Source organism: Triturus cristatus, chromosome 4_2 (assembly GCF_964204655.1).
Source record: "Triturus cristatus chromosome 4_2, aTriCri1.1, whole genome shotgun sequence".
In the NCBI taxonomy this organism is placed as follows: domain Eukaryota; kingdom Metazoa; phylum Chordata; class Amphibia; order Caudata; family Salamandridae; genus Triturus; species Triturus cristatus.
In genome coordinates, this window is record NC_140586.1 from 923,003,837 (window position 1) to 923,020,922 (window position 17,086).

General features: G+C 44.5%; 1 protein-coding gene across 1 annotated transcript in view; it reads right to left on the reverse strand.

The window, feature by feature from the left end:
* Nucleotides 1-17,086, reverse strand: part of MPL (MPL proto-oncogene, thrombopoietin receptor) — a 238,382-nt gene that overhangs the window by 177,210 nt on the left and 44,086 nt on the right. Inside the window, exon 2 of the mRNA XM_085602979.1 lies at nucleotides 476-605. Coding sequence (XP_085459105.1) covers nucleotides 476-605 — 130 coding nt within the window. The remainder of the gene's footprint in view (nucleotides 1-475; nucleotides 606-17,086) is intronic.

Genomic DNA, 17,086 nt, shown 5'->3' on the forward strand with positions numbered 1-17,086 from the left:
TGAATGGGATGCTCATTGGGATGCTGGCTACGCCACGTCAATGAATGGGATGCTACGTTGGGATGCTGGCTACGCCACGTCAATGAATGGGATGCTACGTTGGGATGCTGGCTACGCCACGTCAATGAATGGGATGCTACGTTGGGATGCTAGCTACGTCACGTCAATGATTGGGATACTCATTGGGATGCTGGCTGCGTCACATTAGTGAATGGGATGCTTGTTCGGATGCTGGCTACGTGACGTCAGTAAATGGGTTGCTCATTGGGATGCTGCTGCGCCACGTTAGTGAATAAGATGCCTGCTGGGATACTGGTTGCATCATGTCAGTGAATAAGATGCTCGCTGGGATAGTGGCTACATTATGTCAGTGAATGGGATGCTCGTTGGGACGCTAGCTGCGCCACATTAGTGGTTGGGATGCTCGCTGGGATGCTGGCTGCTTCCTGGTCACTGCACAGGCATTAGTACTTACTCGTAGGTGTAGAAGAGTTGGTACATCTCTCCTTCCCCTGGCTCTTCCTCATCCCAGAAGCATGTGAGATCTTCAAAGGTTCTTGAAAAGCAGAGGATCTTTTCAGAAACATCACGAAGGAGCTCAACATCTGAGGAGAGACAAAGGGGAAGAGAGTGAGGATCAGGTCCTGCTGGATCCAAGGGGTGACTCTTTGGAGGCTATGGGGGACCTGAACTGTGGCTAGTCCACCAATCAGTGGGTGGAATGAATGCCCAAAGCCAAAAGCAAGCTATTTACCTTAATGCTGATTGAATTACGTTAAATCCATGGCCCAGACCACTGACTGCTCTTCAGAGCAGCCTCCCTGGCTGTGTGCTGTGTGCTCTGTGCGCCTGAGGCTCCTCGTGGCGCTTCAGCATGCAGGTGTAACACACAAGCCCCTCTTTGGGAAAGCTGCTGTGAAGAGCACCGCCAGGGGGCGGACAGTGGAATTACCACTGAAATAATCACACTCCAGGCCCTGACTGCGCAGGACACCCGACGCCCAAGAAGGTTCACAACAACGGGCGGATGAACAGTCCTCGCTTCATGAGAAAGAGCCCTCCGGTGCTCCACTAACCCCAGCCCTAGTGAGTGGGTATGTGGTCCAGTGGTTGACGTGTCGTGCGTTCCTAAGTGTGCATACACAAGCAACGCGCTAGGCCAAGAGCTGCATGCCAGGTCAGCGCACACCTTTCATGTGCATGAGCTGATGTGTGGATAAGGCCCTCTGGTGTTTCCCTAACCCCTGTAGCCAATGAGTGTTATGTGGTTGACCTGTCATGCGTTCCTCAGTGTGCATACACAAGCAACGCGCTAGGCCAAGAGCTGCACGCCAGATCAGTGCACACCTTTCATGTGCATGAGCTGGGTGAACGGTGAAGGGTGATTGTGAGGCTAATGCTGCTAGCACCTACAGTGCAACAGCTAGAATTAGGACAGAGAGACGAGCCTCCCTCTCTGATGGAAGGGAGGATGACATTTATACCCCGGCTAAGCACAATGCATGAGCGTGACTGGCTTTAACACGTGTACAAACTGCTGCTGTATGTCCCTGCTGCCCCCAAACTATGCAAAACGCGGCCGCTAGGCTCATCCTAGGGATACCGCGCCACGAACATATGACTCCGCACCTGCGAGAACTCCACTGGCTCCCCGTCGATAAGAGGGTCACCTACAAACTACTCACACACTCCTACAAATCCCTCAACAACACCGGACCCAAATACCTGAACAACCGAATGAGTTTCCACGCACCCAAGAGGAACCTCCGCTCAGCCGACCTGCTCTGGCAGAGGTCCCGCGCATCCACAGAAGCAGAGCTGGAGGGAGAGCTTTCTCCTACACCGCAGCCACAGCATGGAACACTCTCCCAGTAGAACGGAGACGCTATCCAACTCTGAGCACCTTCAGATGGGCTCTCAAGACCTGGCTTTTCGACTGACCAGAGCAGCCCCGCTTTTCCTCCCCCAGTGCCTTGAGACCCTCACGGGTGAGTAGCACGCTTTACCAACCCCTGATTGATTGATTGATTGATTGATTACTGGCGCCCCGTAGAGAGACCGGGGGTAACTGGGATCCTGGGCTCCAAGAGTACGGCTGGGAAAGTTTGCAGCAACAGAAGGCTGCATACGAGTGGCCTCTCTGTCCCCCAAAAAAGGAAGCTTTAATTCACACTAAGGGCCTTATTACGAGTACCGCGGTCCTAGGACCCACGGTGGCAGTCCTACCACAGCAACCAAGGCGGTCTGACCGCCAAATTACAAGTTTGGTGGTCGGACCGTCACCAGCCTGCAACAACAACGCTGCCACCACCAGGAGCTTGGATCCCGGAAGTGCCCTGGAGAAGAAGGCCGTGCTGAATGGTGGCGGTGCTGAGCCAGGCACCACGATTGGGATTACGACTTACCTTTTTGGCAGCCTTTTCATGGCATGAACCTTGTCATGAAAAGGATGTCGGAAAGGGCAGCAAGGGACCCCAAACAGGCCCGGGGCGATTTTGCCCGGGGAAGGTAGTGCATGGGTGTGCACGTTGTGCCCATCTCTCCATGCACTGTTATGCATTCAGTGTGCGCCATGCACGACATGGTTAAGGGCACGTACTGCATGGACGTGCAAAAGGTGCGGCACTGCAGCGGCATCGGCTGTGGCCCTGCTCAATGGCCGAACCATGCCATGACGATGGGTTCGCTGACTTCGGACCACTGGCCCATGTGGTCCATTTGTAATATGACGGTGGAAACACCGCAGGCATTGTGAGCAGTGTGGCACATGGACCGCAGATGTCCTAACCAGGGCCTAAGTGCAGTGTGTAACCATATTTATTTTACTTCATGGTGTGTGAGGAGATGTGGATTAGGTCCGTAGAAATGTGCATACCTGTAACGCAGATCTCTTGGTGAACAGGCCGGGTAACAGTTCTGGCCAATGAATGAAGGCTGACCCTGTGGGGTTCACCAAAGCCCTCACTTCCGGTAACATATTCCTAGCGCTCCTCTATTGCTTAGTAAATATGCAAACAATAGAGAAGAGAGAGGAATGTAAGCCATTTTAACAACTACTAGGGGCAGATTTACAATGTATTTTATTTATTTAGAAAGTTTTATATAGCGCGTACATGGCCACCGAGGGTATCAGAGCGCTTTACAGCCAGAAAGGTACAGGAAAACAAAACAATCAATAAACCGAAAAGTACACAGTCTTAAAATGTCCGTCATTCTCGTGAGCCAAGCAGCTGGGCAACAAATCAATGGCTGTGCCCCAGAATCAAATGGAGGAAGCCAGACTGAGGTAGAAATTTCTTCATCAGGAGCCCTTTGACTTCTATTTTAAAGAGGATAGTAGAAAGGTTCAACCTGTCTTCAGGGGGGAAGGGAGTTACAGATCCGCGGACCCATACCTGAGAACACTCGATTATAGGTCTTTTTTTTCTTGAATTTTTGTGGTTTTAGCAATAGGGTGCTGACGCTTCTGGTGGCTCTTGAACCACATGAGAGCTCCAGTTTCTAAGCGAGGTACAGTGGGGTCTTGAAGTGGATGGCTTTGTGTGCCATGCATGCAATTTCTAACTGTATCCGAGGTTCATATGGAAGCCAATTCAGGGCCAGCAAATCCGTAGAGAGGTGGTTGTATTTTTTTAGTGCCAGTTAAGAGCCTAGCAGCAGAATTGAGGGCCGCCCTAAGAGGAGCCGTCTCCACTCTGGGCAAGCCGTAAAGCGTTGCGCTGCCATAGTCCAGCTTTGCGATCACGAATGCTTGCACTGCAACCTTTAGGTCATGAGCAGGGAGAAAGGGATTGAGCTTCCTTAGGATGAGGAGTTGGAAGATTGCTCCTTTGGTGAGGGAACTGATGTGCTTTTGTCTAATATAATACCCAGCGAGGATGCCGAATCAACGAGGTGGGGTCTACAGTTAAGAGCAGTAAGCTGATTCAACCATTGTTCAATGGCCGGAGATTGTTTGTGAGGTGAGAAAAGGAGGAATTCAGTTTTTAGAGCATTTAGTTTCAGGTGGTTACGTGTCCGCCAGCTTTGTGTATCCAGCAGGACTGAGTTGAGGGACTGAATGTCATCGGGGAGGCAATCTTCAGGTATAGTTGAGTATCATCCGCATACATGTGGTAGTAAATGCTGGATGATTTCAGAATTTCTGTTAGGGGCTCCATAAACAAGTTAAAGAGCGTGGGAGAGAGTGCTGAACCTTGGGGAACCCCCAGCTTAGCCGGTGCAGGATGGGACATGGATTGGTTCACCTTGAAGCTTTGGGATCTGTTCTGGAGGAACGAAGAGAACCAGTTAATTACAGGCCCAGACAGCCCCATCCTGTGTTGCAGGAGGTCCATTATTTTATCTTATTTGACAATATTGAATGCTGTCGAAAGGTCAAGAAGGATCAGTAGGCACGACTCATTATGGTCCAACATTCTTAGCGCATCATCGACAATGTGCGTCGTTAGCGCAGACTCTGTACTATGGCCCGGGCGGAATCCAGCTTGGCATTGGTCCAGGAGTTGGAAATGGTCAATGTGGTTACAGAGTTGGGCGAGCACACATTCCTCCAGGAGCTTTGCTAAGGTGGGGATGTTAGAGATTGGGCGAAAGTCATGAAGGTCCGTGGGATCAGCAGTTGGTTTCTTTAGAATCGGGATAACTTGACCAGATTTTAGGCAATCCGGAATAGCACCTTGCCGAAGTGATGCATCGACGATCGTAGTCCACAATGTTAGTAAGGAGGATCTAACTTCCAGGAAAAGGTTCAGAGGCAGAGGGTAGTTATAGTGATTGGAAGGTTTCAAAGTCGATAGCATTTTGCGTATAGTGCATTCATCCAAGGTTTGGAACAGACCCCAGCATGCATTGTTTTTGGGGAGGTAGGGCTGCGCAGGGTCAGTGATATCCAAGCCTGCAGGAAAGGAGGGTGAGCAGTGGACTGATCGACAGGTGGTCATGGTCAGAGCGTAATTCAGTTTCAATCTTAATAGTCTTATCTGTGAAGAAAATAGAATACTTCACAATTTGCCAATGTCCTTTGACCCAGTGACGAGAGGTTAGGATGACTATTAGCTTCGGACTTGATGAGGTAGAACAGTTTTTTTGGACTTTTTTTGCTTGGTCTAGTTGAGTTCTGAAAAATGTGGCCTTCGAACATCTGATGTGTTTTTTGTATATGCTTCTCAGGGATCTCAAGTGGTAGAGATGCTCAGGGGAGGGATAGGCCGACCACAGCCTATCTGCAAGTCTTCCATTTCTTCTTTCTGAATTAAGACTATCATTAAACCATGGTTTGGATAGTTTTGAGGACGTTCATTTTAGCTGTAGTAGTGCTACCGAGTCTAGTACATCAAGCATTGAGTGGTTATAGTTTACAAGGCCCTTGCGCCATTTTTGCGTCATTTTTAACATGGGAAAAGTGGCGCAAGGGCCTTGTAAATAAGCCCCTAACGTGCACATGGCCTCGTGCGTTAACAGTGAATGCGCGGCGTAAACAGGAAGGCACAGTAAGGTAGGACAAACTCAGCCATTCTAAAGCTGTTCTCATTCGAGCAGTCATTCACATGATATTTCATCAGCAGTCTTGTATGCCTGCTTTAGTGGAATTCCTTGTAACTTTTAACCGCACATCCCAGTGTTGACCTATGCAACGAGTGTAAGGTGAACGTCTCGCTGTAAAACGATAGGTGTCGCTGCTCTGCTGTGCTCTGTTTACCTTTGCGAGCCAGGCCCTCAGAGTTTATCAGTGCACCGCTGGAAAACACGTTTCCAAGGAGACCCATGGACTTCCGCCCCCGCCCAAAATCCTTCATTCATATAAAGTGACCAATTTTACTGGCCTAATATGCTGACAAATATACCATTTGCCCTTACTGGCCCTATTCACACACAGAGGCAAATCCCCTAGTCACAAGGCCTCTTCAATGTACTTTTACCTTACTGCTCATGTATAAACAAAATACACTTGAAAAAAACCCGCACACACACACGCACACACACACGCACACACACGTGTGTGGGCCTAAAGTTTCGATAAATAAGTATATACATTTTCTGTACCTAACTGCACATATACATGCCTTGGCAATACATATGTTTTTAAGGTATGTAGATGTGGAGTTAGGGATAGTACATAAATACCACCCCTGTGCACTTACCTCCTCAAAAAAATTTTTTTTGATATTTTGCTGCTGTTATTGTGGAATATTCATTCTCGGATATTCCAGACTACAACCATATAAATATCCATTCACAGACACACATCCACATGTGGGCACAGGATTTCTTTGCATGTGCCCGCTATAGGTGGCTCCATCAGTTTGATCTGTTGTCCTTTGTGTACCCCAAACACTAACATCATTTCTAGAGATGCCCTGCACCTCAGATTCCAGGGAGTGCTACAGAGCATGTGCCACCTGTGGAGCAGACAAGGAAAGAACTACAGACAAGATACAAGTGGCCTTCATTGCTATGTGGTTTTCATGGTGCAGGTAGATGCGTAAAACAGTATAATGGGTATGCATGCATACATACACCCACGGCATAGCATAACAACCAGGTATGTCATAAAATATTGGCATATAACTGCATTATATTTTACCATAACAGAACAGTATAGCAGCATACCATAGCAGCACAGTACAGCAGCATTGCAAACAACAGCAAAACACAGCATACCATAAGACAGTACAATAAAACACTGCATACCCCATCACACCAGACCACAACACAGTATACATCACAGCTAGGATCACAACTACATAAAAACACAACTTCACAATGCCAATAAATAAGGCCACACCACCTCATCTCAGCACCACATTACAACACAGTAAAATATCAAAACAATACTAACAACAAAGATCAATGTAGCAGAAAATAACAACACTCATTGCCACTGCACATCATCATACAACCACCCACTAACCACAATGCACATTCTCACACAATACACACAACACAGCACAACACCCTTCTCAACATACTCAATGTGTTACATGTGGCACAACCAGCACACGCAATAGGCCAAATCTTCAACCTAGCCTTCACCGAGAACGGATAGTCCACCTCATTAGCCCTACCACTCTGCCCAGCATTCAACTTACACACCAAGGCCAACCCCACAGGAGAACAACAAACCTGAAGATCATGATGTCTCACCGTCCTCCTTCATCAAAGCTCTCTCCGGGGAAACTCTCAACTACACTCACCATCATCAACATCTGCCTCACTCAAAGCATCCTCCCAGGGGCTCTCAAGGCAGGCTTGATGTCCCACTAAAGAAGAAACCCACACTAGACGCTGATGAACTCGCCAAATTCTGGCCCATCACTCATCGAACCATCATCGAACCATCATTGGCAAGATCATTGAAAAAGCAGTTTATGCACAACTCCTGGATCACCTCAACGCCAACCATCTACCGCATGATTACCGATTCAGCTTCAGATCATGTTGCAACATAAAGACAGCTGACTTACACGTCATACAAGAAGCTGTACTGGCCACAGATAATGATGAGCCGTGCTTTCTCATATTGATCAGCCTCTCCGCCTCCTTTTACACTATTGACTATTGCACCTTCATCTGTACCCCAAAATCCGAAATGGGATTTACCAGTATAAGAAAGTGTCTTATTGTGTACCTCACAGAATAATAACACTTCTTGTCAGGTTGAACCCACAAAGTTACTAAATTAACCTGTGGTCAACCCCTGGTAGCTACGGCTCAGGTCAGACAGGCTCAATTTAGGGCAATGTGTAAAGTATTTATGCAGTACTAAAATCGTAATCAAGTCAAAACACCAAGCACTAAAAATCCCAAGCTGAATTTAAAAAAAAGATGCAATGGACAAAATGACACCAAAACGACAAAAATCCAATAAGGGTAACTTGAGATATGAATTTTTAAAATGTAAAGTAAAAATAAGCCTTAATTGTAGTCTATGGAAGTGGCCGACTGGGACCTAGATGCGTTTTAAGGCTGAAAGTGATGGCGCCCTAGGTAAACAGACATAATATCGAATAAAAAATATCGACAGGACAGAATATCGAGTTTTTAATATAGAATGGACAGAATATCGAATTGCCAAAATATAGTGGTGAAGAATATCGAAAATCAGGTAAGAAATATCGATTTAAATAATATAGAAGTAAGTAATATCGACAGTCATACTATAGTTGTTAAAAATATCGATTTTTTTATAGTGTTCTTAAGTGTTAGTATATGATAGTTGGAATATTTTTAAAGTAATGAATTTTATGTTATTTAATTTTTGTGTAATTTAATTCCGTAGCGGGTTGTGGGTTTATAGGGGATTAGGGTGGGAAGTAATTTAATTATAGTACATTAAATAATAATTTTTAGGAATTATTAATTATTTTTAATTTAATTTTGTGTTTTACTTCTATAGCGGGTTGTGGGTCTATAGGGGAATAGGGTGGGAAGTAATTTAATTGTTATTAGGTAATTATTAATTGGTATTGAAAATTAATTGGTTGTTGATTAATTATTAATTGGTAAATAATTTGTATTAATTGGTAATTAATTTGTATTAATTGTTTAATTGATAATTATGTTAATTGTATTAATTTATTATTTGTAGCGGGTTGTGGGTTTATAGGAGAATATGGTGGGATGTAATTTAATTGTAAATAATTAATTATTGAAATAATCTTTGTATACTGATAATTAATTTATTATTAAATAATTATTTATTGGTATTATTTTTATTTATTAATTTTTGGTATTGAAAATTAATTGGTTGTTAAATAATTATTAAGGTGTGATTGGTAATTAATTTTTGGGGTATTAATAATTAATTTATTTTTAATAAAATATTAAATTATTATTTTCCCTACTATTGCACTCACTGGAGTGGCAATAGTAATTTTTACCCCTACGCTATCCAACGCTTTCCCTACTATTGCACTCACTGGAGTGGGAATAATAATTTTTACCCCTACGCTATCCAACGCTTTCCCTACTGTTGCACTTTTTGGAGGGGGAATAGTAATTTTTACCCCTACGCTATCCAACGCTTTCCCTACTATTGCACTCACTGGAGTGGGAATAGTACATTTTACCCTCCCACTATCCAACGCTTTCCCTACTGTTGCACTCTCTGGAGTGGGAATAGTAATTTTTACCCCTACGCTATCCAATGCTTTCCCTACTGTTGCACTCTTTGGAGTGGGAATGGTAATTTTTACCCCTACGCCATCTGACGTTTTCTCTACTGTTGCACTCACCGGAGTGGGAATAGTAAATTTTGCCCTCTCGCTATCCAACGCTTTCCCTACTGTTGCACTCTCTGGAGTGGGAATAGTAATTTTTACCCCTACGCTATCCAACGCTTTCCCTACTGTTGCACTCTCTGGAGTGGGAATAGTAATTTTTACCCCTACGCTATCCAACGCTTTCCCTACTGTTGCACTCTCTGGAGTGGGAATAGTAATTTTTAGCCCTACTCTATCCAATGCTTTCCCTACTGTTGCACTCTTTGGAGTGGGAATAGTAATTTTTACCCCTACGCTATCCAATGCTTTCCCTACTGTTGCACTCACTGGAGTGGGAATAGTAAATTTTACCCTCCCGCTATCCAACGCTTTCCCTACTGTTGCACTCTCTGGAGTGGGAATAGTAATTTTTACCCCTACGCTATCCAGTGCTTTCCCTATTATTGCACTCTCTGGAGTGGGAATAGTAATTTTTACCCTCCCGCTATCCAACGCTTTCTCTACTGTTGCACTCTCTGGAGTGGGAATAGTAATTTTTACCCTCCCGCTATCCAAAGCTTTCCCTACTATTACACTTACAGGAGTGGTAATAGTAAATTTTACATGCCCGCTATCCTACGTAAAAAATATTGAATATGTTTAATTAATATTACGTTAATATATATGTATGATTTTTTTTTTACTTATATTAATTATTTATTAATATTAAAGTTATTTAAGTATTTTTAAGGATGTTTCAGTTAATTATATGTATTATTTCATTAATTTTACATTACTTTTCAGTCATTTAAAAAATTCAATATTTTGACTAACTATATTTTTTACAACGATATTTTGGATTCTATATTTTTGTACTTACCTGTTTGGAGATAGGGATTCGATATTTTGGCATTCTATATTTTTTCCTCGATATTTTTGTTGTTCGATATTCTCCTTCTCGATATTTTGTCAGTGATCCGGCGCCCTAGTCAGATACATCAAGTGGATTGATCCAGGTGAACGTCTGAAAGTCAAAAAGTTTTTAAAAGTTTCAAATTTCCACTTCAGAATGGAAATGTGTGCCTTTTTTTAAGAAAAGCACTGAAATTCTTCTACATCCCAAAGCAGAAAGGAACTTTGTCATTTTTTGAACGAAATATCCTCCCAACGAACGGTCTCTGTTGAAATTGTAGCTGTCACTGTGGAACAGTAGGATAGATACCTGAAAAAGATTGATCCTTCTGGCTCTCTGGACCTTTGGAGAATTGTTGCTGAAAATGTTTTAAGTCCCAATGTGACATTTTTTCAGAGATGCAGGGATATTTGAGTAGGATATGGCTGAAATTCAGTCCGACGCTATAGAACTGCTGCTTGGATACTTTTTGTGGGGGGCCCGGCTGAATCTATGGAGCTCTGGAGGAAACATTTTCAAAACTTTCCAAACTTTCTTTTTGTGTCCAAACAATGACAGGACTACACTTCTAAGGCTCTCAGGACCACAGGGTAAGTATTTAGAGACTTGCAGGGTGTCAGAGAGATGTCAACAGAAAAGTCTTGTCCCTCTCCAGTTGCCACTGCTCATCTGGGCACTTCAGGGAAAAGGGCCCTTACAGCTTGGTGTGCCCCTGTAGCCACACATTAAGTCATCTAACTGAGCCATGGTGTTTACTTCTTCCTGGGTACAAGAGGGAGAGCAGACCCAGCCTTCAATGCTACTCTCAGGTGATAGAGAGCGGCTCAGTCCTCTTCTGATCATCCGCAGGTCCAGAAAGTGTTCTCAGAATTATGATTATTATTAACGTATAGACTGCAGTCAATACCTACAAGGGTGTCCTGATGCTGGTAGCAACCAAATACAATGCTCGCCTCAGAAAGGATGCTGCCTTGGGGTGCCACATTCATGCCTGGCACCAGCTAGTGGGTGGGGGTTATACATGGCTCTTTCCTAACCAATAGAGTAAAGTTCCCTGGGGCAACCCTACCCACCTTTGCAGCAATTCCTGTTTGGACTTCTGCAAAAAATCCCACAGTGTCCCTTGTTCTCAAAATCAAAAATGGGGAAACCTTTCTCTCCTTGTGAAGAACCTGTGTGCCCACTCAAAGGTGTGACCAGTGAAATGAGAAGTTTCTTCCTCTGTCATCACTCAAAATTCATTCTCGCGGTGGCTTTCCGGTCCCACAGGATTTGGTGGCAGTCTGATTAGGGGAACACGGCGGGGGCCTTTCCAGGTGTCACCTGGCATTCACTTGTGACAGGGCAGGCCCCTTTAAAGTTAAGTATGTTTCTGGGCCAACCCAAACTGGTCTTCCTGCCACTCCCAGGCCATTGTCCCTGCTCTGTGAGTGGTTTCCACTCCTCATTCAGAACAAGCAAATACTGGACAGTGGCAGGAGAGCAAATGCAAGTTAGCCACCAGCAACTTCAAGCAGGGTAAAAGTAACTTTCTAAAAGTTGCATTTCCAATATATTTAATAAAATCTGACTTTGCCATTGGATTGGACTTTTATTAAATATAAAAATATGTTTTTGAGTAGAGTCTATTGCTGGTACAGGTCAAATGTTATAGATTAAAGTATATAATTTATACTTTGACTTTTTCTATATGCCAGTTACAGCCTGACCAGTGTCAATGTTCTTTTGAGCCATGCCACTGGGGGAACATACTATTTATAACACATATGCTCATGTCCCACTCTTAAATATTTTGCACCCTACCTTGAAGATAGCAAGATGTGCTAGGGGGTGACATATTTAATAATTAAAATCATGGTTTACTACCTGTCAAAAGGGTGATTTCGACAGGTCTGTGCAGCAGGAGTCAAGCTGTTGTGGCCTATCTACACATTTATGGTAAATAACTCAATTAGGGGTATGCCAATTTAACCATGTTTAAAGAGGAGCTTAGGCACCTTACTATAATTTATCCGGGGTAAAATGCGCAGAGTTGTAAGGCCAGCAAAATAAGGTCCTGAAAAAGGCAAACAATCTGGTGTGACCGCGCAGAAAAGGCGTATATCCTACAACGGGCTGCATCAGCTTTGGTTCTCCGCTTACCTATCCAGCTAACATCACTTTCTTCACATGGACACCTCCAGGTCGCAGAAGTTCACTATCATTTGCAGAATCCCCCAGGGTCCTAGTTCTCATCCGCAATATCTAATCTATAAATGGAGCCCTTTAGGACTTTACTCACTGAACAATTCACCAGCATACATAATGCGTCAAACTCTGTCTGCTCCTGACGCCCAGCCTCACCAAAACAGAGCTCTTACATTGGCCAAGAACAACAAGCCGCAACTAACTGTCCCCAGCTCGGCAATATGAAGCTGAATCGATTCAAAAACTACCCTTCACACAACGCCAAGCTCCTCATATTTACCCTGGCCACTGACCTCACCTTGAATGAACCCAGGGCCAAGAATACCCAGATGGCACCAGCTCTTCCCACTGAAGTCAAATGAATGCTCAAGGTAAGGGAACTCAGAACTGCTGCAGAATCCCACAAGCTCTTGTACCTGGATGGTGTCAAGGTCCTTCTCCACAGCCCCTGAGACTCCAGAATGACCCCCCCCCCCCACCCTTAAGGGCATCACGCACGTGGCAGCACAGCTCATCAAAGGCCTGGAGGAATGTGACCACATCACCCACACTCTAAGGAGACTCCATGATACCCTTTTGTCTAGTTGTACCATCTTTAAAACCAACTACTTTCCGCAACTGTGGGTCGGGAGCCGATTTTTGGAGGGTCATGAAAGACCAAGCAATAAAGAAAGACACCTTTAAATTCTGCATTTATCTTGTCACGTTGTCTCTGCTTCAAAGACAGGGCTCAAAAGTCAGGCTTTGGCTAAGCAAATTGCTGCTTAGTTTTTTAAACATGGGAATCAGTGTTTACAATCTTGTAGCTTTGCAGTCAAAGAAAGAAAAGTAAAGTGAATTAAATTACAATCTTTTTAAAGTAGAGAGAGTGTGAATGGAAAGGCTGTAGGGCGTCATTTTGTTTGTAACACACTCAAATTTCCCTACCTGTAAATGAACTGTACACATTCAGCAGTTAGGAGGCCATAAATTAAGCACATATTTTTGTAATCCTAGAGTGTGATGGAAACAAAAACTTCAAAAGAGTCAAAACAAATATAGACATTTTATTTGGAAACGCATAAATGATATTTATTCACTGAAACCCGGTTTCCATACATTGTCATTTGTGTGCAATGTAGTTTTATCAGTAAAATTGTATGTCTGTGATAAATGAGTGGTTATTTCAATGAAAATGTGCTGTCTGTGAATGTAAGTGGGCTCCTACACCATGCTTTAGTTACAATAACAAATCTCCCGTCTTACGTCCATTAAAGCTAGGTGGAGCGCAAAAGTTTGTTGTTCTAAAAATTGAGTTGTGTTTCTAAAAGTAAAGGAAGCGCAGCGGCCGCTGGTGACATCTAAAAGTGGTGAGGCGTAACATTATTGTCGTACTGTACTGCGGCGAGCGAGCGTAACGAGCGAGCTCGAACGACCTCCAGAGGGTTTGGGGGGGGTTTCTCCTAAGAAAAGTTTGAAAAAAGAGTTTAAAAACTGTGCATTTTTAAGCAAATTTGAGGGATCAGGGGAACAACCTTTACAACGAAACTTTGACAACGCGTGCAGTTACATCGCGGATTTTACAACGAACGCGATGTAACCACGCGATGCCAATACAACGCAAGTCTTTACATCGACTTGTGCTAGATGGCGTGCTAACATTACAAATAGTGTAGTTTACTATCCCAACACCTTCCCTACTGTTAAGTGGACTGGAGTTGGAATAGTAAATTACGCTTTTCTAATGTTAGCACGCCATCTAGCGCAAGTCGATGTAAAGACTTGCGTTGTAATGGCATCGCGTGGTTACATCGGTTCGTTGTAAAAACCGCGATGTAACTGCACGCGTTGTAAACACACGCGTTGTTACGTCATACATCCGGAAGCAGGAAGGTTAATAAAGCAATTAGTGCTGGGCCTGAACTGCTCTCACAGGCTTATCTACAAGTTCCTCATCTCAGCACATCGTAGACACTGATAGGCTGGCGCTGGCAGTGGCCTCCCAACCTTGCTTGCAGATCTCACCTTGTTTGATGGTAAAGCCAAAGAGTGGCTCTCCCATCTCATCGATTGATCTTCCTTGGCCTTCTGCTGCTCCTCCACTAGCCAAGGGTTGTGCATCTGTCATTGCACTGGGTTAAGTCAGATGCATGACAGATTGTAACAGGGACAAAAGCTGGGGATGGACTATGGATAAGGGTGGGAATGGGCTGAGGGAGGACTGGGGATGGCTAGAGAGAAGGGTTGGGGTGGGCTACAGAAAAGGACTGAAGATAGACTAGGCAGGACTGAGGATGAGGCTAGGGAGAAGGGTGAGGAAAGGGACGGGAGAAGGCCTAAGGATGGCCTAGAGAGAAGGCGGCATTTGTGTGCAATGTAGTTTTATCAGTAAAATTGTATGTCTGTGATAAATGAGTGGTTATTTCAATGAAAATGTGCTGTCTGTGAATGTAAGTGGGCTCCTACACCATGCTTTAGTTACAATAACAAATCTCCCGTCTTACGTCCATTAAAGCTAGGTGGAGCGCAAAAGTTTGTTGTTCTAAAAATTGAGTTGTGTTTCTAAAAGTAAAGGAAGCGCAGCGGCCGCTGGTGACATCTAAAAGTGGTGAGGCGTAACATTATTGTCGTACTGTACTGCGGCGAGCGAGCGTAACGAGCGATCTCGAACGACCTCCAGAGGGTTTGGGGGGGGTTTCTCCTAAGAAAAGTTTGAAAAAAGAGTTTAAAAACTGTGCATTTTTAAGCAAATTTGAGGGATCAGGGGAACAACCTTTACAACGAAACTTTGACAACGCGTGCAGTTACATCGCGGATTTTACAACGAACGCGATGTAACCACGCGATGCCAATACAACGCAAGTCTTTACATCGACTTGTGCTAGATGGCGTGCTAACATTACAAATAGTGTAGTTTACTATCCCAACACCTTCCCTACTGTTAAGTGGACTGGAGTTGGAATAGTAAATTACGCTTTTCTAATGTTAGCACGCCATCTAGCGCAAGTCGATGTAAAGACTTGCGTTGTAATGGCATCGCGTGGTTACATCGGTTCGTTGTAAAAACCGCGATGTAACTGCACGCGTTGTAAACACACGCGTTGTTACGTCATACATCCGGAAGCAGGAAGGTTAATAAAGCAATTAGTGCTGGGCCTGAACTGCTCTCACAGGCTTATCTACAAGTTCCTCATCTCAGCACATCGTAGACACTGATAGGCTGGCGCTGGCAGTGGCCTCCCAACCTTGCTTGCAGATCTCACCTTGTTTGATGGTAAAGCCAAAGAGTGGCTCTCCCATCTCATCGATTGATCTTCCTTGGCCTTCTGCTGCTCCTCCACTTGCCAAGGGTTGTGCATCTGTCATTGCACTGGGTTAAGTCAGATGCATGACAGATTGTAACAGGGACAAAAGCTGGGGATGGACTATGGATAAGGGTGGGAATGGGCTGAGGGAGGACTGGGGATGGCTAGAGAGAAGGGTTGGGGTGGGCTACAGAAAAGGACTGAAGATAGACTAGGCAGGACTGAGGATGAGGCTAGGGAGAAGGGTGAGGAAAGGGACGGGAGAAGGCCTAAGGATGGCCTAGAGAGAAGGCGGCTGACCATGGGCCATGACACGGACAAGAGCTGGAGATAGTACAGGAAAGGTGCTGGGGATGTGCTCTAGTGGAAGTAGCGTTTTAGATACATACATTGCTATGTTAGCATAAGCGCCTTAGATGTTAGAAACGCCATCTTGCCACTTTTGATGCTTTTGCACACGACACTGCAGATACATGTTATTATTTGAAAACTGCTTGCCTGCCTTTTCTTCACATGAGAACTGTCTGTTGTTCACATCCCTAGACGTGCACTGCGACCTTGGTCTGAACATTGTGTGCAGAAACAGCCTGAGCCACCAAACAATGTATGCTTTTGAGTTCAGGTTGATCGGCCCACGCTCTAGGCATAACACGCACACAGCTGCAAATATCTGAAAGTCGAGAGCCTTTAATATTGCAGTTTGCATGCATGAGATACACAATTTGGAGAAGACTTTTTCCAGACACAGAGCAAAGCTGATCCTGTGATGTGATTCACCTAAGCTGATATTTACGGTATGGGGTTCCCCATTCAAACCTAGAGACCTTCTATTAGTATAATAATACTAGCTTACTAGCGAAGGGAGGGTGGTTGTATTCCACTATCATTTGTAATATGATTTCTCCCTTCATTTTCTATGGTATTGTAACAATGCTGATGGTTTTAATTTTAATCATTTGTCTGCTTATGTTAGCCAAAGTACTGCATCTTAGGACACGTAGTTTATAAAATAAATATTTTAAACTTTGCTGTGTCTCTGATTGCTCTTGTTGTGGACTGATATGAGAATAATAACAAACAGGTATTTCTGATTCCCACCATTCCTGAGAGTACTCTGAGTTGCTTATTCTGGGTTGTCTAATCATTGGTAGCTTCGAGATGATACGGAGAACGAATGGGACACTGATGCTGGTCGGATAGGGGTTCTGGGTACTGAGGTGAGTTTTTGGTACACCACAATTCACCGAGGTCCTGGTTTCCTGCGCATAGTTCTGTGCATGAGCAGAATCCCTGCAACAGTGCCAGACCCTCTGCGGAGCCTACCCAGAAATGCATTTCTCAAGTCTGCGGAACTCCCGGAGGAGCCCCAAAATAGGCTCAAAGAACCCTAGGTCGGGTATCCTAGATACCACAAAAGTGGCGCTGCAATGAGACTTAACAATACTATCTTTCTGTTGCAGCACGAATTAGGAAACACTGGTGGCTTTCAATCGCCCACA